The sequence below is a fragment of the Halichoerus grypus genome, chromosome 9 (genome assembly GCF_964656455.1).
Source record: "Halichoerus grypus chromosome 9, mHalGry1.hap1.1, whole genome shotgun sequence".
NCBI lineage: Eukaryota > Metazoa > Chordata > Mammalia > Carnivora > Phocidae > Halichoerus > Halichoerus grypus.
The window spans coordinates 96,213,118-96,235,134 of NC_135720.1; the positions used below are offsets into that span (position 1 = coordinate 96,213,118).

A 22,017-nucleotide genomic window follows, 5' to 3' on the forward strand; every position below is an offset into this window, starting at 1 on the left:
ATAACAATGAGATGGGAAACGTTCACAACCCATAATAAGTGAATAAAAGTAAGATACCTGCACTGCATAATCCTGATTTTGTGAAACTGGTAATAAAAGGAAAAAGAAGATAAAGAAAATACATTAAAAAACATTACTGATGATTATTTCTCAGCAGTGGGGTATAAAACTTTTATACTGGGGAGACAGAACTGTGATTTTGGAGTCTAACAAGCCTGGGATCAAATACCAGTTCTACTACTCATTAGCCATGTGCCCAAGAAAAAGTGCTCAATCTAAGACTCGTTTTGTTTTGATTGAGGTATAATTGATGTATAACCTTACTTAAGTTTCAAATATGCAGCATGATGATTCAGTATTTGTACATACTGTGAAATGATCACCACGATAAGTCTAGTTAACGTCTGTCACAAGTCTTTTTTCTCGTGATGAGAACTCCCGTGGTGAGAACATAGTCACAAGGTTTTTAGTTTTTTGGGTTTTTTTTTTCTTGTGAGAACTTTTAAGATGACTCTAAGCAACTTTCAAATATGTAGTACAGGGTTACTACCTATAGTAACTGTGCCAAATATTACATTCCCATGGCTTATTAACGAGACTCCATTTTCCCATCTGTAAAAAGAGGATACAAGTGCACTTCTTGGAGCTGATCCGAAGATTAAATGAGACACTATAGGAGATGATACACAGGAAGTGCTCAGCCTTCTAGCTGCTACAGAGCTAGCACCCAGTAAACATTCTGATAACAGAGATTCACACAGTTCTCTTGGTTTTCCAATAATACGTCTTTCTGTTACACTATTATTGATTCTTAATAATGGAGAGCTACACCTGCTTCCAAGGGACATTCCTGTTGTCTAAGCTCTTTTCTTTCAAAGGTAAAAATCCTACCCAGTCTTAGTTTTGGGCTTTCCTTGTTCTACACTCCTAGCAAGGCACCAATCTTACGTGATTGCGAGCTTTTGCCAAAACAGTATAATTACCTTAGAGATGTGACATCACAGCTTATTGAGAAAAAGCCCCACATCTTTCATTAGATGATGTTCCATTTCTGGCCAAAGAAGATTTACAAAGCACCCCTTAAGGTGGGCCAGTTCTATAGGCAACTGAATTCATTTACTATGTAGATTTCTAGGAGTTTAAATGTCTTCAAATGATTTTTCCCTGTTTTTATCTCTGAATCTGGGGAGTACCTACTCATAATATTGTCTACATCCTTTCCCTAACATCCACTGAAACTAACAGCCCTACCTTGATCATCTTCAATATGCCCCAAAAATAATTAGCAGGGCCGCTCCTCTGGGTTTCTTACCTCAGCCCCACCATAAACAGAAGTCTGATTTGGGGCACATCACAACTTCTTCAAGCCTCAGTTTGCTCCTCATCCACCCTGAGGTGCTTCTACCCATCTCACAGGATAGCGTGCGCGTGAGACAAAACACAGGTGCCTGCCCTTGGTAGCCAGCGTCTAGACAGCACCGCAGGCGGGAACCTCCCTCACCTGCCTCACCTGTACCACTCCAGCCTTCAAACTTGTGGTGTCCTCACGCCTGCCCTGCCTTCTTAATCTCACAGTGCTGGTTCAGATCTCCGTGGCCCAACATGAAGACGACGATGGGATTAATTACAGCGGCTAACACTGTGTGCTCGTTATGCACAAGGCACTATTCCAAGCACTTTACATACACAGCCTCTTTTAAGGGTGACAGCACTTCTATGAAGTCGGTGCTATTATAACCTCCACTTTACAGATGAAGAAACTGAGGCACAGAGAGGTTAAGTAACTTGTTGGAGATGGTGATTCCTGGCTTGAAAACCTTTAATTTTGCCTAGAGCAAATGCTTTAAACATTCCCCAAATATAAAATTCTAATTTTCAAAATATATTTTAGCTTCTAAAAATTCAAATTAAAAAACATACTTGCATAGGTTTTATGCTAATTATTAGGATCAGTGGCTATCAATCATGTTCATCTATGCCTGGGTTTAAAAATTTTTGTGCAGATGTGGGAAGGCAGGCTACCTCATTCTCCTATGAACATGTATCTAAATTTCCTATAAATGAATCACTCACTGGGAGGTTGGGACAGTGCCACAGAATCTTCCACATGTGTGTGTATGTGTATGTGTGTGTGTGTGTTTACTAGGGCAGCATGTGATCAGTGACATAAAAATCATACAATTCCAGCATTCAAATATTTGCCAGTTGTGGCAGATGATGCTAGTGCTTACCAATAGCGAGGTTTCTCTTCCTATACAAGTATCTAACTGCATTTCCCAGCGTCTTTCAGTTAAGCTGGGGACATAAAATTGGCCAGTAGAACATGGGTGGAAATGATGTACAGCACTTCTCGACATGACCCATAAAAACTACCCATGCAGGGGCGCCTGGGTGGCTCAGGTGGTTAAGTGTCTGACTCTTGATTTCGGCTCAGGTCATGATCTCAGGGTCGTGAGATCGAACCTGGAGTCAGGCTCCACACTCAGCAGGGAGTCTGCTGGGGATTCTCTCTCCCTGCCCCTCCCACCCTGCATTCGGGCTCTCTCTCTCAAATACATACATAAACCTTTAAAATAAAATTGCCCATGCACAATCCTCCAATTTCTCCCCCTCCCACAAGGACCTTGGAGGCTACTAGTTGAGTGAAGATGTAGCATTACAAGAAGCAGCCTGGATTCTTGACTGTATAGAGCCTCTTACTACCTACCTCCCTAGGCTCTGCCCACCCACTTTGCTCCCGAAATACACATACACACTGGACTGTAAGTTGAGCAGTAATAAAGTTGAGCACTTGAGTTTTTGGCTTTTTTTTTTTTCTTTAAATCGAAAGTCAGTCTATCTTGACAACTGCACAGAGCTTAGCATTTCACCTGACAGAACAAATCCTTTACAACACAGTAATAGTCAGTTATACAATAAAAAGAGAAAGAAACCCATGACAACTCATATAGTTTCAGTTCTTATTCTTACGCACTGGGTGCTTCTTTGATTTTTGATAAATCTTACAATTTTCAGTGAATATCTAAAAGACAAGCACTGAGATATTTGCATTTTTAATGATATTGTTGACTTTGTAAATCTATAAGAAACATTTGAAAAAAATCTCCAACAATAACAATGACACTAGGCTGAGGAATCCATTCATTATTAAATCCCTCCAAATTTACAACTAAAATTTAATGAGAATTTTTAAAGACTGCCTGATTTCAACCTCAAACCAAAAGAGCCCTATTCTTCCTTCAGGCTTCTTTCAAATCAGTTATAGTTACTGACATGGCTCTGCCTGTCCCAGCACTTTATTTATGTAACAGTGTAACAGCTGTTATGTGCAGTTCCTCACATAAGTCTGTTGTGCCTGTAGATTTACCTCCTTAAGGGCTGGAAGAATAAGACAAAGAGCCTTACACAAATATAGTAGGTGCTCAATAAATTTTACTTAAAGTAAAAAAATAACAATTATTATTATGGGCTATAGTTGGTAACTGTAAGCATAAAAAATAAGAGGCCAGGGTCCAAGGCTTTTTCAAACCAAAAAATAATTCAGAATCATAATTCATTATTAACTTTGAGTAGATATGTTAGGTTAAAGATTTATTCAACACTTATAAAGATAATTTAAAAACCAAATCATTTCTATATAATCCTCAAGCTGCAGTTCTCAGTACTGCTCCTCAATCACTTTCTCCTTCTTGGATCCTTCATCCCTTTCTAAGTTGTGTCTTTTCCAGCTTAATAAGCTCAGAGAACCATTTGCATTCATGGAAGCATGTCTCTGTCACCATCCTGACAAAGAGATGCCATCCAGCCTTTAGCCACCTAGGGGCTCAGCATCACTTGGCTCAAGGCAGATTCACATGACAAAGTAGGTGACCTCAAAATCAAAATGAAGCAATATGGTTGCTCACTTGCAATCACTTTCAGAGCTGGAAACTGTCAAAGTGATGCCTACCTAAATTGCCTAATTAAAAAATGAATAGAAACTGTCACCGCACATGTTACAGTTTTGTTTTATTTCAGGAGAAACCAGTTTAAAAAAAAAAAAAACAATTATTTTTGTTTCTCTAACTTTGCCAAACTTAGCTCTATGTAAATCCACCATTGTTTTTGGAAAATTTGGCATCTAACACAGAGCACAAAATTTAGAGACCAAGTGAATGAATGAAGTGGGCAGGAACGAGGGAGGGAGGCAGACAAAGAATTTAGAGAACCTCAAACTAACCGAAGAGCTAGTTGACCTAAAAAATATATTCAGAGGTGTTATTCCCAAGTTCAAAGGTTACCATCTCTATTATAAACCTGCTAATTAAAAAAAAAAAAAAAAAAAGCAAGAGAGAAAGTTATGTAAACCTACAACTTTTCACAAAAGTCACAACTTTTTGGGTAACAGGGAATTAAGCCATATTACCATAATAAATAGCCATAGTTTACTCTTCTATACATTCTGACAAAGCAAGTACAAGACAAGCAACCTAGGGAGACCCTTCTAGATGACAGGAAAAAGGATTCAGATATTTGGGAGAAAGGCTAAGAAAAAAATGTAAAAAGTGTCAAAATATGGCCATCAAAAGGGATCTATAGAATCAAAGGTTTAATTTCTGTAGATTATCTGAAAATAAAAATGCATAATATTCAGACTTTATTTCACTAGTGGAATCACTGTGCAGCATATCTCCATAATAGTTTATTTAGCAAGCTTAGATTTTTTTTTTTTTTTTAAGGCAGCTAATACTGAAAGAGAAATGTTAAAAAAAATTTGTCTGTAGCCATACTGGATTCTTAGAAGATATGTGGTCATGAACTTCTAAGCCCTGTCTTTGTATTCTAAAAAGAGATATACTGGAGAACACATTTAAAGGTATGCCTGCCCTTTGGTAGTTAATACATGGTTTTCAGAGCTGTTTCCATTGATCAGAAGTTTTATGGAACCCTTTCGAAACTGCTATCTGAAGCAGATCCGGAGTAACGTAAGATTGTCAGTGTCCTGCTTTGTTGCCTAAGTTGGCATTAAATGCCTAAGCTGGCATTAAAAAATGTTTGGCTGTTTTTAAAAACCAATCCACTCTAAAAAGTAAAACTACTAGTCTGAGGATATGCAAAATCATACACTACAAATCTGAAAAAGCTCCAAAAACATTTTGAGCAAAGGCAATGTTCTAAGAATTTCCCTTCTGATTTAACAATTTGTAACATTAAATTGTGATGTTCAGTTTTATTAGCTAAAATATCATTGATGTTTCTTTACTATCCAAAAGAGTGGGGAGGGACCTGTTTGTAAAGTTTATTTCAACTTTTTCAGTGTTTGAAATGGTTTCTATACCATTTTCACATTTCAACTCCCTAAAAAAAAAAAACCCTCTTTGTAGCATGTTAAGGTGATTAGAAATACCACATAAGTCTAATTTCTTTCCACCTCTGCTTTAAAAATAATAATTATTATCTGAAATTAGAACATGAGGAAAAGGCAATTCTATTTTTTTCCATATTAACCCTTCTTAACAAAAGCGAAGGTACAAGCTAAGACAGAGAAAGGGCTCATGATGGGAAAGTGGCAGTTCTTGCAAAGGTGAGACAGCAGGCTCTGGGTTGCAAAGTGTCCTGCTCTCCAGACACGAGGCAGAGCAGCCCATGGGGCTTCCCTTTGTGGGATGTCTCTGCAATACTTCAACAGTGCTGGTGACAAGAAAACTCGCCTACTGTAATATTAAGTCCAGCCACTGGAGCAGGGCGTTAAACAGCGTGCTAAACTTAGGCCAGAAGTAGGCCCTGAGAAACAAGATATCAATGGCTTGACTGTGGCAAGTCTGAAGTCTGCATGGGTAAAAGCTGGCTTCTGCCACACTTGTGGTGTGGGCGTATGTAGTTATTACAAAAAAAAAAAAAAAAAGGCTAACTGTTCCTAATTAAGTAGGAAGACTTTTAGGCACACTGGATTTATTGCTTGCCAGAAAGAGCTTTTTTCAGGGCATACTCAGAAGCACCAAGACTTGATGTTATACAAGGTCATTTCAGTAGGCTTCAAAACTGGCTTTGGATTTCATTAAACAAACCCACAGCCACAGACCAGAGACAGTGATCAGCATCTCGCGGCTGGACAGAGGACAGCTAACCCATGCATTTAATCAATGTCTAACCTCTAGACTTTGTGGGACGATGACCCTGCTGGTAGACAGGCGGTCCATCCACTCTGAAGTGTTGTCCTGGTGCTCGTGACGATTTGTACTAAAACAATCCTTTAGTTTCTTCGAGTCTGCAAAGCACTTAGCCAGGGTGTGCGGTCTCTGGCCATGTTTTTCTGTATGCGGTATTATTTGCCCCGTAAGTGAAATAAATTCATAGGCTCTCTGGAATGAGATGCTCATACTAAGCCATGGGATTTGTCCACACCAGCCATCCCTGTCCTTCACAATGCTGGTCCCTGCTCGTATAGCACCTGTGTTCTCTAGTAGTTACCTCATGCTTCTAAATCCCCCTCTTCAAAGCTGAGTGAGATTTATGTTTAAAGAAGCAAATTGCTTTAAGTCACTAACATGAATAAAAACTACTGCCCCCAAATAGAGTAGACAAATATAACACTAAATATAATATAGTGTTATTAAATTCCACAGAAGGCAAACCAAAAGGAATATTTTTTTTTAAATGGTAACTTTCTCAACATGACTCATTAAAAATGGCTGTTTCGCGGCTCCACTTAAAATCATCTCTAGCAGTACCAGTGGTATATGCCTTGCACTTTGGGGAAAACTGAACTAAATGGATAATGAGACAGTACTGTGATGTAAGTCAAATTACAGCATAGGCTATAAAATTCAAATTACTAACCCTTCAGGCAGGAAGCATGATGCATTAACAGAGTCTGCCTGAGATTCTTGGACAGCAAGATAGTGCTGTGGGGTAATTAATACCTTTTCTTACGTATCCGGAGGTCGTTTCCCTCAAAGAGCTAAAAATCAGTGAGCAGAGAAAACGGACATAGAGTCCAGGCATTAAAGTATTTGCATTTTACCACAGAAAACTGCTTCAGACCTTAATTCAGGGCCGTATGGTTTCTTCAGGCATTTTAACACCATATTCAGATATCAATTTTATACACTCCAGGCAGCTTTTAATCTGTGTTCATGGGAAACACCTCGTTTTTTTTAATTCCAAGTTTATTTTAGCTATTTGCCTGATTAAAAAACTAATCCACTGTCAGAACATGAGAAATCTGCCACTTTCCCTGCCTCTCTCTGGGTCTGTAGGAAGCGATGCCTTGCCCCCCTCCTCCCTAGGATACGGCCCAACGCTGTCAGGAGAGGCCTGTCCATAGCTGGCCTGGTGCTGAGAAGCAAAGCCAGGGCTCCCACCCAGAGTCCTGCCTGCCAAGCACGTCCAGCCATTTTGGCGGCAAAACTGTGCTCATCCCAAGCCTCTCTCCTTTTACCTATATATAACCTCCAAGCACCACTCTCTTTCTTCCTAAGCTCACTGTTCTTTCTAATACGACACATGATCCCCTTGACTTTGTGCCTGAAATAGCAGAAAACAAAGCCACAAAAGTCAGGGTTTGGAGGTCTTGGCGGTTCCTCTTGGCGTAGGACATGAGCCTGTAAAAACTTCTCCCCTCCTCATTGATAGATTTTTCTGGAAACAAACACAAAACTTGTCTTTTCTCCCTCCACTTGAGCTAGGGAACACCAGGACAGGTCTAATTTTGCTCCTGGAATGAAAGCCAACTTGAGCTGAGGTCAGTAATAGCATCTTACCCTTTAACCAGCAATATCCTGAAGGTTTCCTACCTTCCATGTGAGAAGGTGCAGGGCTGCTGGGAGCTGAGCAAAGTCATGCTCATAACCACATGAAGCTGCTGAAGGAACATTAGTAGTGAGTTTGTGGGTAGCAATGGCTCAGATCTTGCTACCTGGCATGTTCGGTGGGATCAACAGGGTTGGCAGCCTCTGGGGGCTTCTTAGCAATGCAAAATCTCAAGCCCTTCTCCAGACTTACTGCATCAGAATCCATATTTTAACAAAATCCTATGGTAATTCATTGCATGTTCAGGTTTGACAAGCATTAATCCTATGACTTGAGTGGCCTGGTATTAACACCTTGCCTTTCTCCTCCATGGTCAAGCAATGCTCTCTGGAAAATCAGGAATTGAGGAAGCCAATAAAGGTCCTACCATGACAGAGACAGCCCTGGCTGTGGATCTGCTACTACTCAGGGACTGGGCAGGGACTCAAAAGAACAGCCTCTCTGATCATGGAGGAGCAGCCTCTCAGCAGGAGCAACAGAAAACCAGAGGCTCCAACAGGCCTCCAGACATAAGCCCAAACCCTCACAAATGCCTGTATCCATACAAACTAGTGGTTTTCACAATGCTTCTCAGGCTAGAGACGTTGCAACTTTTATTTACCTACTCAGTTGCCTAGGAAATTCACATTAATGTGATTTTATCTGCAAAAATAATAATAATAATAATAATAATAATAATAATGAGATGGAACAGTGAGATTTGCCTGACCTGGAAATAGCTCAAGACCCATGTTCCTGTTGGTTAAACTAAATGATGACCTTGTTCTGCTCTGTCCACATACACCACACACACACACAACACACACTCACAATACACCACATACATACCATACACACACACACACACACACACCACACACACATACACACACACATCCATGCTACTGAGCCAGAGTAAGGCACTAACCACTAGGGGAAGGGGGCAGTTGACTCCCCTCGGCATTTCTAAATGAGCCTGATAAGAAGGTGACAGGATCTGCAGGATCCTTCACAAAACTCCCAACACCTGCAGAAGGAAAGGAAACATTTTGTGTCCTGACAACTGACTTCGATGAAAGCTTAATTTCTTTCATCAACATGCTGGAAGGTATAAAGGGACACATGGGAGGAAGCATGTAGCAGAATGTTTGGCAAGAAACTGCTGATGTGAGAAGTGGTAAAACGGGGAGCTGCCAACGGCAACTGTCCACAGAGCGCCCGGTCACGTCACACTGGGCATCTTCACGCTCTACGTGTCCCCTCTCCCAAATAATTAAAGCCAGTACTTCTCCTCCTTCTCAAGGATTTTGGACCCCTGCTTATTTTCCCTTCTAATGCCAATTTCAAAATTGCTCTTCTATTTCTTCAGATCGTGTGATCTCAGTGACCGTTTTCCTAAGTCACTGCTTCCTTATAGAATTAATAGCCAGCACTCTTTACAACGGAGATAACTGCTGCGACAAGGGAGAGCAGTTTCAATGATATATACTTTAGATAAATGCGACATAGGATAGCCTTAGTGGCGATTCTGGCCTCAGACGCCTGTCCCATGCCACACTCCGGGTGTAAGGGAAGCCGCCGCCTCTGTGCTGAGGGGCAGGGCCAAGCTTTGCATTGCTCGCCACCCCTGTCCTGGGGCAGCCGATTCCTAGGGTGTCCAGGGACCTGGAGTTTATGGTTTATATTTGGCTTAAAAAGATGAGCTGGGTCAACCATTCCTCACTTAGAAATCTGTCACTAGCAAATAGATGCCACAGCAGGGGCAGAAGCCAAAAAGTGCATGGAAAGAGACCACAACCACTTGGGCCTGGAGAGGCCAGTTCCAGGAGAGCAGATCGGCAGGGAGGGAAGAACAGAGCACAGACCAGCAGAAGCAGACACACTGTAAGACAGAGAGAGGCCACGAAACTCCGAAGGTGGTGTCAGATGCCAGCTCCCAGCCAATGCTTTTGAAATGTTAGCTCCATCCGCGTCCTTACAATCGAATACCCTCTACCTAAACAGATCTGGGTCCGCTGCAACCAAATAAGCCATTCCAAAATGCACTAAATAAATGAATTTATTTTTTATCTTAAAAAATAATAATTTTTTTCACTTTTTGCATTACCTTCAAACTAAGAAATAATTCTCAAGAAAAATAAAAGTAGACCCTATGTCAAGAACACAGAGCCTGGCCTAAAGACCATTTCCAGTTCATAGGATCTGGTAGATGACAGAAATTTCACAGCTGTTAAAAGTAGGGGGTAAAATCATTTTTCCTCCACCACATTTTCAATCAAGTACTGATTATCACCGCTGTCTTATAACAGTGACCCACCAAAAAATTCTGTATCTGAGCCTTGCAGTTTCTGTGGAAGACATGAGAATGCAAAATCCAGACCTGAGGTTCACTGAGAAGAAACTTGTAGATTTTTGCAGGAAAGCAAAAACAAAACACAAAACAGGTATGTAATAATGGAGAGAAGGAAAAGGATCATCATTTTTATAAATAATTTAGAGTACACAGGGGCCTATCCCGAGGAAATTATACCAGAGTCTTTGCGAGAACTGAACTCCATCACTAAAGACAGGATCACTGGGAGGTGCCATTTTAACTTAAAGTAATTAATCGTGCATGCTGAAACAGGCAGGGGTACCAGCCCACTCCAGGAGTGCTGTCGGGGCTATGATACACGAGGTTAAACCAGGGTACCCATTCAAAAGTGAAAGGTTAAACAGGCTGTAAATATCCCATTAGAATGTTCAAATAAAAAAGGAAGCACTTCATCATTCTAGTGAAATCTGGAAATCAAAATAAACTCACAAACACACCACACAAACTCAAGTGGGCAGAACCACCAGTGGCCTAATTAGAAATAATTAAACTGACAGAGATGCCCGGACAACAAGCTGCTCTGTTCACTACAGGGAGACAGATTCTTAGAGGAGCGTACCAAGCAACTGAACCACAGACGGAGGAATCAAACTATCCCCAGGAAGGCTGCCCCTCACTTCAGCAGCCTCCCAGCACTGGACAAATGACCACACCAATAGCTCTCAATGTCACGTGCAGTAAAATGAGGGGGCTGGGTTATATGACTTCCCAGTCCCCTCTCCAACTCTCTGAATCAGACTGAACCTACTTTGAGAAAATCATCACCTAAAAACTGTGTTATGAAATATTTCTGGTAAATACCTGCAAGCTGACTAAACCATTCAATAATGGCTTAAATTAATTTCATCCCCAAATTTATACATAGCTTCCCCATATCCATCAGAAAAAGCACCTCCAACAGCATTTATCCAGCTATATTTACTCAAAATCGCCCACAGCACCAGAAGAGACAAATGGACAATTCAAGTGGAATCTTTTTCTTACCATTTCGAGACACATCAAGTTCCACCAGCTGCATGAAGTTTGCTATTTCTGGAGGGAGCCGCTGAATTTCATTATCACTAAGTCCAAGCTTTCGTAATTTGACTAGCTGGAAAAATTGCTGAAAGACAAAATAGTTTCACATGGGTCTCACATATATTTGCAATGTAAACTTTCTGCCCGATATGAAATGTAAAAGAATGTCTTTTAAAAACTACTGAGGATTGTACCAATATCAATTTCCTGATTTTGATATTGTAACAGTCATGTAAAGACACTACCACTGGGATAAACTGGGCACAAAGGACATCTCTGTACTATTTTTACAACTTCCTATCAATCGACAATTATCTCAAAAGTTTTTAAAAATAAGTAAGTAGCTCAATGAGAATGGTAATTACTCCTTTAAACTATCCAGTGGGTGGTCAGATTTTCTACTTATAGAAACAGATATTAAATCTTCAGTGTTAAATGAACATACATAAAAATTAGAAAATATTTTTAAAAGACAGTTTAATAGGAATTACCATGCATCAGAAAATATATAAATATCCCACAAATGTGTAAAGGGAAAAAAAATTGATTTTGGCCAATCTAAAGCAGAGCCTGCACTGGATACTTCCATTAACCATGGCACACTGAACACATGCCTTTTCCCCCCACACCTTTTGAAACTGTACTAAAATGACACTAAAAGAATGTATACAGAAATGGATATAAATATAAAAATATGAAATAAATGCATGAAGACAATTAATAATGAGAGGGGACAAGAAGTACACCAGACATGCCACAAAATCCTCGAAGCCAGAAAACAGATGAACAAATGGGAACTAACAAAAGAATCCAAACAAAGCTGAAATTCAAGCCTGTGGAGTGAGGAGTCAATAGGAAATTAGGTCCAGGTGACCTCAGAGAAGGAAGAACTAGTTGAAAATTTATATAAAGAACAGTTAGGTCCCCATATCTTCTTCTCTACCCTGCATATCCAGGCAGGAGACTGGAAATTTCCTCTCTAGAAGAGCTGACTCTAAAGCACAGCTGAGGACAGGGATGAGGCACCCTACTAAAAACAGGGGGACTGAGTCAAAGCCCGATCAGTGAGATCCCACCCTCTTTCCAGAGCCAACTTCCCAGGCATGAGAACAGACCCTATAGACGCGAATTATAGTAGAGAGAAGCCCCAGGTTACAAGCCCCAGCCATGCACACAGAGCTTCCAACCATCACCCCTCACCCCCCGCCCCTTCAAGTGTATGGATCTTTCATTTAAGCAAAGCCAGGGTTCTCTGGATACTAGAAGAAAGCCCCTAACATGCAAGAGAATACCTGTGTGCCCACACTTCAAATATGAAACAAATAGGATGTGAGAAAAAAACTTCATCAACCAAAAAATGTAAGTAACACCCTCAGAGAAATAAGAGAAAATGAAGCAATGTGATACCATAAAAAGCAAGCTTCAAAGAAGAATTAAGCTTTTAGAAATAAAAAAAAAAATTGTAGGATTAATAAAGAATCCAATAAAAGAGGTGAAAAATAAAGTTAACAAAATCCCTTAGAAAGTAGGATAAAAAGACTACAAAACAGAGATATGGGAGAGAAAAAGACAGGAAAATTTGAGGATCAGTCCCACAAGGTATGACATCCGACTAATAGGTATTCCAAAAAGAGAACACAGGGGACTTCAGAACATGCATTTTCTGGTTTGGAAAAGTCTACCACATGGCCAATAAAATGAATGACAGGCATGTAAGAATACCAAGAAATATAAAATTCAGAACTCCAGAAATAAGAAGATTCCAAAAGCTTCCAGAGAGCAGGGGGTGGGTGTGGGGGGTCATAATAAAGAACTGGGAATCATAAAGATGCTGGACTCCACAGCAACCTTGAAAGTAAGAAGTCCTTGGAGCAATGCCTTCAAAATTCCAAGAAAACATTATTCCCAACCTAAAATTACATACCCAACCAAACCATCAATCAAGTACGATGACAAAATACATTTTTAGACATGCATGGTCTCAAAAAAAATGTATCTTCCTTGCACCTCAGGAATCCATTAAATGTGAGCATAAATCTCAAAGGAGGAGGATCTGAGATCCAACGATCAGAGAATCAACAAAACAGAGAGAGACAAAAGAAATTTCCAGGATAGAACAGTGAAGGGACTTCCAAGATGTCGGCTGACCAGCAGGCCCTGAGAGGGACCAGTCCACACTGCAGACAACAGGGAGGCTCCCAGAGGAAAGATTTTTGGGGGCAAAACACACATCTGTGGGATTATCTGATGTGTTGGAAAGTATCAAGAAAATTTGTTTATTGATAAATTAGAAACAAAATAAGCAAAAAAGGAAGGAGTTATTAATTTCAGGAAAAATACAAAGTATGAGAAGACATATTCATAATATAAATTTAAGACTTGGTTATGAAAAATACTTAGTCGTAATGTTTTAATAGCTACATATTGATAAAAACAAAATTTGTGTTACATCAATATTGAGAGTATGGAGAAGAAACCATAAGTGTTAAAGTCTCATCTTCCATAGAAAGAAATCAAAAGATAACTACAAAGTGAAAAAAAAAAAATCAAATTAAAAGCAAGCTTAGCATTGTGGGGGCATACAACAGTAGAAACAGTTAAGAGCTGGGGGTTCTCAAGAGCCAGAAACTTCGGACAGGGAAGGCAAGAGGCTACTCTTCTTCACTGTCACACTATGAGGCTTATTGGATTTTTTTAAAAAAACTATTTGCATATATTACTTTGCTAAAAATAGAAATTGAATTTACAAAGGAAAAAGTCTCTACTAAGATTACAGGCTGCTCCAAATGATGATTTTGAAAGATGCTAACATTTAATAAATGTCAGTTTTTTGTTTTTATTTTATTTTATTTATTTATTTATTTATTTTTGGTAAAAGAGACTGTATACGTCTATAATCAAAAAGAAGGCACTATCATTTGGGAAGCAGTACGGCAATACACGGAACATAAGTTTTCAAGTTCACTGACATTGTAATGATACTTTTGAGCATCTGTCCTTGTAATATAATTGAAAATGAGAAAAACAAGCTACAGTGCACAAGATGTCTTTGCATTATTATCAACAAAATGAAAAACTGGAAAACATACATATCAAATAAGGGAAATGATTAGCATGTTATTAAATAATTCAATATTGAGTAAGCGACAGAAATGATTACTATAAAGGCCATATAACTTCAAAAAGACTTACAATGCAAATATAATTTTAAAAAGACAAAAATACGGGTACACTATGTAAAAAAAGCATGTGTACATGTTGACAGGAAGGAAATACAAGAAAAAAAGTGTTTTCAGGTGATAAGGAAAATGCATATACTTTATTTTTTAACAAAAAAGAAAGATATTTTTCAATAAAATGATGAATCTCAGCAAATGAATGCTACCAATTAGCTATATAAGATAATGAAAGTGCTCAATGAAAGGACTAAGCCTGTGGATTTCTTTAATCATACAGCTGCGGTTTAATTTCTTAAGGAAAGGTATTGAAATTTCTTGATGCTGGTTGTACGAAAGCATTAGGGGACACAAATACCATTCAAAAGAGTCACATATTTGAATAATTGAGCTTGTGCCAATTGTTCAAAGAGGCTGACAGTTTCATAATGCATCAATGTGTTTACTCAAGCATGAAAAGCTCACTTTATTTTCCAGGAAAGATATAATAGCAACAGCACAAAACCATCACCAATTCCATACATTCAGGGACCATTCAGAAATAATACGAGAAACCAAGTCCCTAAGGTACTTAGATCTGCAGTGAATAATGAGTTAGTTCCACGACCGTGGCAACAACAGCGTACAAATCCCCACATCCAGCAGAAATCGCAACAGCAGGCAAACTTAAGTTTCGTTCTGCATGTTAAAAGCATCCTCAAAGAGACTGTCATGAACACTACCTTCTTCAACTTGGGAAGCACATACCAGACATCAAACCACCCTATCTGACAGGTTCCCCAAAATGAAAACATTAATTCCTAAATCCTTCCCTCATTGCCCTGATGGGATCTTAATTTATCATCCAAATGCTTTAAAATAACTACTTTCTTATAAGACGGACACAATGCCACTAAGACTTTAAGAAATCCTCAAGTTTTCAACTTCCTCAGATAGTCAGGGGGGGAAAAAAACCCAACAAGCTATAAGCCCTTCTGCCTCCTCTTTGACATTAGCCAGGGCACAGGAAGAACAATTCATGTAGCTGTCTTGGCAGGGCGCTGCAGCGCGGAGTGATCATGTGACGCAACACACAGACACCATTCTTCAACTATACCATGTTTGATTACAGCACACTGGCCCGCTTTAGAGGACACTGTGTACAATTACATGCAAAGGAACCCAAATTGCCTTGGCTCGTTATGCCACACCACAGGCTTCTTATAGCCATCCTCGTTTTTAGTAGATGCAGAGTCTATAATTTGGCTGTACAGCTCGTTTCCTTTTCCCATTACCCACTTTTGACAAGATTATTTTTCCCCTTCTTTTGGAACAGTGTTAGTGACCCCCTTCTTCTCAGAAAGGGACATAGGAGTATTCCTGGGCTGCAGGGGTAGTTCAATTCACAAATCAATCAATGTGATACACCACATTAATAAAAGAAAGGATAAAAACCATATGATCCTCTCAATAGATGCAGAAAAAGCATCTGACAAAGTACAGCATCCATTCTTGATAAAAACCCTCAACAAAGTAGGGCTAGAGGGAACGTACCCCAATATCATAAAGGCCAGATATGAAAGACCTACAGCGAATATCATCCTCAATGGGGAAAAACTGAGAGCTTTTCCCCTAAGGTCAGGAACACAAGGATGTCCACTCTTACCACTGTTATTTAACATAGTACTAGAAGTCCTAGCCTCAGCAATCAGACAACAAAAAGAAATAAAAGACATCCAAACTGGCAAAGAAGAAGTCAAACATTTACTCTTTGCAGACGACATGATACTATATGTAGAAAACCCAAAAGACTCCACCAAAAAATTGCAAGAACTGATACAGGAATTCAAGAAAGTGGCAGGATATAAAATCAATGCACAGAAGTTAGTTGCATTTCTATACACTAACAATGAAGCTGAAGAAAGAGAAATCAAGGAATTGATCCCATTTACAATTGTACCAAAAACCACAAGATACCTAGGAATAAATCTAACCAAAGAGGTAAAGGATCTGTACTCTGAAAACTATAGAACACTCATGAAAGAAATTGAGGAAGACATAAAGAAGTCGAAAAACATTCCATGCTCATGGATTGGAAGAACAAATATTGTGAAAATGTTTATGCTACCCAAAGCAATCTATACATTCAATGCAATCCCAATCAAAATACCATCAACTTTTTTCAGAGCTGGAATAATCCCAAAATTTGTATGGAACCAGAAAAGACCCCGAATAGCCAAAGGAATGTTGAAAATGAAAACCAAAGCTGGGGGCATCACAATTCCAGACTTCAAGCTGTATTACAAAGCTATAATCATCAAGACAGTATGGTACTGGCACAAAAACAGACACATAGATCAATGGAACAGAATAGAGAGCCCAGAAATGGACCCTCAACTCTATGGTCAACTCATCTTTGACAAAGAAGGAAAGAATATCCAATGGAAAAAAAGTCTCTTCAACAAATGGTGTTGGGAAAACTGACAGCCGCATGCAGAAGAATGAAACTAGACCATTTCCTTACACCACACACAAAAATAGACCAAAATGGATGAAAGACCTAAATGTGGGACAGGAAACCATCAGAATCCTAGAGGAGAACAGAGGCAACAACCTCTTTGACCTCGGCCGCAGCAACTTCTTCTTAGACACGTCTCCAGAGGCAAGGGAAACAAAAGCAAAAATGAACTACTGGGATTTCATCAAGATAAAAAGCTACTGCACAGCAAAGGAAACAATCAACAAAACTAAAAGGCAACCTATGGAATGGGAGAAGATACTCACAAATGACATATCAGATAAAGGGTTAGTATCCAAAATCTATAAAGAACTTATCAAACCCAATACCACAAAAATAAAAAATCCAGTCCAAGAAATGGGCAGAAGACATGAACAGACATTTCTCCAGAGACATCCAAATGGCCAACAGACACATGAAAAAGCACTCAACATCCCTCGGCATCAGGGAAATACAAATCAAAACTACAATGAGATACCACCTCACACCAGTCAGAATGGCTAAAATTAACAACTCAGGAAATGACAGATGCTGGCGAGGATGTGGAGAAAGGGGAACCCTCTTACATTTTGGTAGAAATGCAAACTGGTGCAGCCACTCTGGAAAACAGTATGGAGATTCCTCAAAAAGTTAAAAATAGAGTTACCTTATGACCCAGCAATTTCACTACCAGGTATTCATCCAGAGGATAGAAACATAGTGATTTGAAGGAGCACATGCACCCAGTGTTGATAGCAGCAACGTCCACAATAGCCCATAAATATATATATATATATATATATATATATATATACATGAATATTACTCAGCCATCAGAAAGAATGAAATCTTGCCATTTGCAACGATATGGACGGAACTAGAAGGTATTATGCTAAGCGAAATAAGTCAATCAGAGAAAGACAAATACCATAAGATTTCACTCATATGTGGAATTTAAAAAACAAGACAGATGAACACATGGGAAGGGAAGGGAAAATAAAATAAGATAAATAGAGAGGGAAGCAAACCATAAGAGACTCTTAACTAGGAAACAAACTGGAAGGGAGGTGGGTGGGGGGGTGGAATAATTGGGTGATGGGCATCAAGGAGGGTACTTGATGTACTGAGTACTGGGTGTTATAGGCAACTGATGAATCACTAAATTCTACCCCTGAAACTAGTAATACATTGTATGTTAACTAAATTGAATTTAAATAAAAATTTTAAAAAAGAAAAAGAAAGGGACATAGGAGATCTCAGTCCTAAAAGAGCTATATCCTTTTTAATTACTATATGGCCAAGGATCAGTCAATTGTCCCCCCAATTGCCCAAACTTCTCCTCCTCAGAGTAAAGAAAACATAAATCATTGTTATAGATTCACCTGTAGGAAAATGGCATAAAGAATGTTATTAAACTCCTGAAAAATTGTTTGACTCCAGCTGACTCCAGTTTGACACCAAACTGACTCAAAGATTTCCCTTCCAGATGCATTCGAACCCTTCAACTAAATGGTCACCCCTTTTCATTCTATGTAATTCTCATCACATTCCTACTCCTGTACCCTTTGACCTGAACTGCCTTTTTGGCCAACCTCTTTGATAAAGATATGGTAAACCATGGTTCTAATCTTGAGGTAGGATTAACACTTGTTACAGGATAGAGGTAACCCTTGAACAACACAGATTTGAACTGCATTTTTTTTTCAATAAATACGGTACAGCACTATAACTGTATTTTCTCTTCCTTATAATTTTCTTAACATTTTCTCTAGTTTACTTTATTCTAAGAATACAGTATGTAATACATAGAATATACAAAATATGTGTTAATCTATTGTTTATGTTATAGGTAAGGCTTCCTGTCAATAGTAGGCTATTAGTAGTTAAGTTTTGGTGGAGCCAAAAGTTACATGCAGATTTCTGACTGTCCTTGGGAGTGAGGGGTGGCAGCCCTAATCCATTACCACATTGTTCAAGGGTCAACTGTATATCATTTGTGTCATCTGACAATGTTATTTTCTGTGAGATTTATAAAAAGTGACTGTAATTTTATTACCCAGAAATTCTATTCCTAGGTATATACCTTATTTTTTTAAAAATTCTCACATATATTATTTCAGAATACACAAAAGAATGTGCTTGACAGAATTATTTGTAATTGTCCAAAACTATAAATAACTCAAATACCCATCAATACTAGATCTAACAGAGAGGTATATTCTTATAATGAAATTCTATATAGCAATCAAAATGAAAGCTTAGTCATTATAGGAAGGAATCTTAGAAATAATATTCAGCAAATGAAGCCTTCGCAAAAAAAAATGCATACTATATTATTCCACTTACATAAAGCTGAAAACTAAAGAGTGTTGGTTAGAGATGCACACAGAGGTGGTAAAAACTATAAAGAAAAGCAAAGAAGTGATTTCTATGAAATCGGATTAGTGCCTGCCTGTAGGTATAAGGGAGAAGACTGTGACCAGGAAGGGCACATAATGGACTTTTGGAGTCCAAGCAACGTTAAACGTCTTAACCTGAGTGGTAGTTACAAGTACTCGTTCTATAATATGTTATAAGCTACATTTACACCTTATGCACTTTGCTATATATTTGTTTAATTTCACGGTAAGAATAGTCTTACTAATCAGGAAGGAAAATACTAGACAATTAGCACCAACGACATCCAATTCTTTAACTCATCATAGTTAATGATAATGAAAAGCAATGACATTATACCTGGAGAAGAGGAGAAAGAAAATGACCACAGTGACCAAAAGCAACATCAATAATGATAATGCTACAGCCAAAATGATATAGCCATCAGCCTCTATTAAGGGATTCTCTGTGCTTGGCAGTAAGCTAAGGGCTTTACAGGGATTACATTCTTTAATCATCTCAACGTTGCCACCATGCTGATACCTATATGTACCAGTTAACTTCTGCTGCATAACAAACCATCGCAAATTCTAAAACAACTTTTTTTTTTTTTTTAATTTCTCACATTCTGTAGGTCGGCCGGGCAGAATTTGAAAGTGGCAAAAGAAGAGGCTGCAAGGACTCTTGGGGCCCAGGACTTGAAATGTGCATGCTGTCATTTTTGCCACATTCAGGGGGTTGGAGAATTAGTCTGTACTGGTAGATGGAAGGAGCAACAAAAATCACATTGAAAAGAGGCAGGGGATGGGAGAAATCTGGTAGGTTAAATGGTCTACCACAAAATGAGCAGGAGCCTCAGGCATGCCACAGAAAAACATACATAAAAACTGGATAGATTATCCTAGACATTTCTATGCTGGATCATAGAGTGATGACTGCTTAAAGAAAGTTTAAACAGAAAAGAGAAAAACATATTGCACAAACTTTGGCCAAGATTTTTGATACATGAGAAAGTTATAGATAAAGGGAAAAGCCCAAGAAATATTCACAGAATAGTGACAGGATCAGTTGTCTGAAGCAGAGAATTCAAATAATCATATTTCACATCTAGGATCTGAATTTGAAAGAGTTTTAGCAGACACTCAAAAATGAGAACTACTAATTAAAGAAGCATTAGCATTTTTTTTTTTTTTAGTGTGTTTTGGTAAAGAGTTATGGAATGGGAATGTCCCCAGGTGAATCACTTTTTTCCCTTATTCAAAAAAAAAAGCATCAAATGATTGAAGGGCTCTTTTTAGTTCTAAAAATTATAAGATTGCATTTCAAAATACCTTCAGTGTACCTTAAAAAAATGAAAATCCTATTAGCACACAATACAATAAGCATGAGGTTAAAAATGCATAAAATTACGGAAAGTAGATTAGTGGTTGCCTAGGAAATAGAGAATGACTGCTAATGGGTTTGGGGTTTCTCTTGGGGTGATGAGAACATTCTAAAAACTAATTGTGGTAATGGCTGCACAACTCGGCATATACTAAAAACCATGGGATCGTGCATGCACTTTAAATGGGTAAGCTGTATGGCATATGAGTCATATCTCAATAAAGATGTCAAACCATGCATAGGATTGGTAGACATCAATGAAGATGGGATCCCTTTTGGCGATAAAAGACTAAGCGAGGGACACCCAGATACCTTACGTAGTTGAATCCCTACAGGTACCAATGAGGCGAAGTTTTTCATCTCCAGTTAACAGATAAGAAAACTGAGGTTTCTGCCCCATTTAGTGGCTTCCCTAGCCCTGCTGCCAGTTAATAACATTCTTTAAGGAAAACTCTAAAACACGATCACAGTGGAGGATCACAGAGTAATAAAATGCTCAGGTAGCTTTGAGCAGTGGCAGTACGGTAGCCAATGAGGTTTACCCGAGGCACAATTATTGCTAATTAAAATGCTCAGGTAACTAACTGACTAACAAAAAACATTCCGGAAACTATATTTTCATTAGCTAAGTAAAACAAAGTCAGGGGAAGGGGGGAGTTTAGGCTTGGAAAGGGATAAGGAGTTAAACAACTGTGCCAATGCTGTATTTCATCTTGATGAATGAGTTGAAAGGGAAAGGAAAGCGCATGCCAACGAAAGCAGCGTGTAAGAGCACCTAAATGGTGTTGCTGCCCATTAGATCCAGGCCAAAAGAGTTGACATAAAAGGAAAGTAATCTAGACAGATAAGAAAATGAATCCACTTCTAGAGGATCATGGGCAGGGCGAGGTAACTCCAGATAAAGACTGAGGAAAGGGGAAGGCTGACAAAGACAGGGAAAGCAGTAGACAGAAATCTGAAACAAGTTTATAATATGATACAGCAAAAGAGCACAGAAAGAAAAAAAGGCTTGGTCCAGTTTGGGGGCACAGGGGAAGGTATCACCCAGCACCAGGACAGTCCTGGTGAAATTCAAAAAAGACTAACAACACTGTCTATTCAACTGGCAATTCAATTTTTTTTTTAACCATTTTCAGAGAAACATAGAATGGTATTCAATCGAGAGTCACAAATACTTAAAAATCTGAAACACTGATTCACAAAATTGAAAGCTTCTATTCATGCACTATAACATGGGCCAGGTAACAGATAATAAATATAAAATGAGATAAAGGTTTAATTTCTCAATAAAACTAACCACTTCCTCTATAATCTGAAGCAGGAAGAAATATATTTCCTTGCCCATTTCTTTGTCCAAATAAATGAAACAGATCACAGGAAAAGAGTCTCCTGTTTTAAAATATAAATTTTTTTAACTGGTTCACGATTTCAGCAGCACAGATACC

At 38.8% G+C, this 22,017-nt stretch overlaps 1 protein-coding gene and 1 pseudogene across 1 annotated transcript in view; one reads left to right on the forward strand and one right to left on the reverse strand.

The window, feature by feature from the left end:
* LRRC1 (leucine rich repeat containing 1) overlaps nucleotides 1-22,017 on the reverse strand; it is a 128,362-nt gene that overhangs the window by 67,317 nt on the left and 39,028 nt on the right. Inside the window, exon 2 of the mRNA XM_078055231.1 lies at nucleotides 11,129-11,246. Coding sequence (XP_077911357.1) covers nucleotides 11,129-11,246 — 118 coding nt within the window. The remainder of the gene's footprint in view (nucleotides 1-11,128; nucleotides 11,247-22,017) is intronic.
* Nucleotides 21,075-21,142, forward strand: LOC118520363 (U4 spliceosomal RNA; annotated as a pseudogene).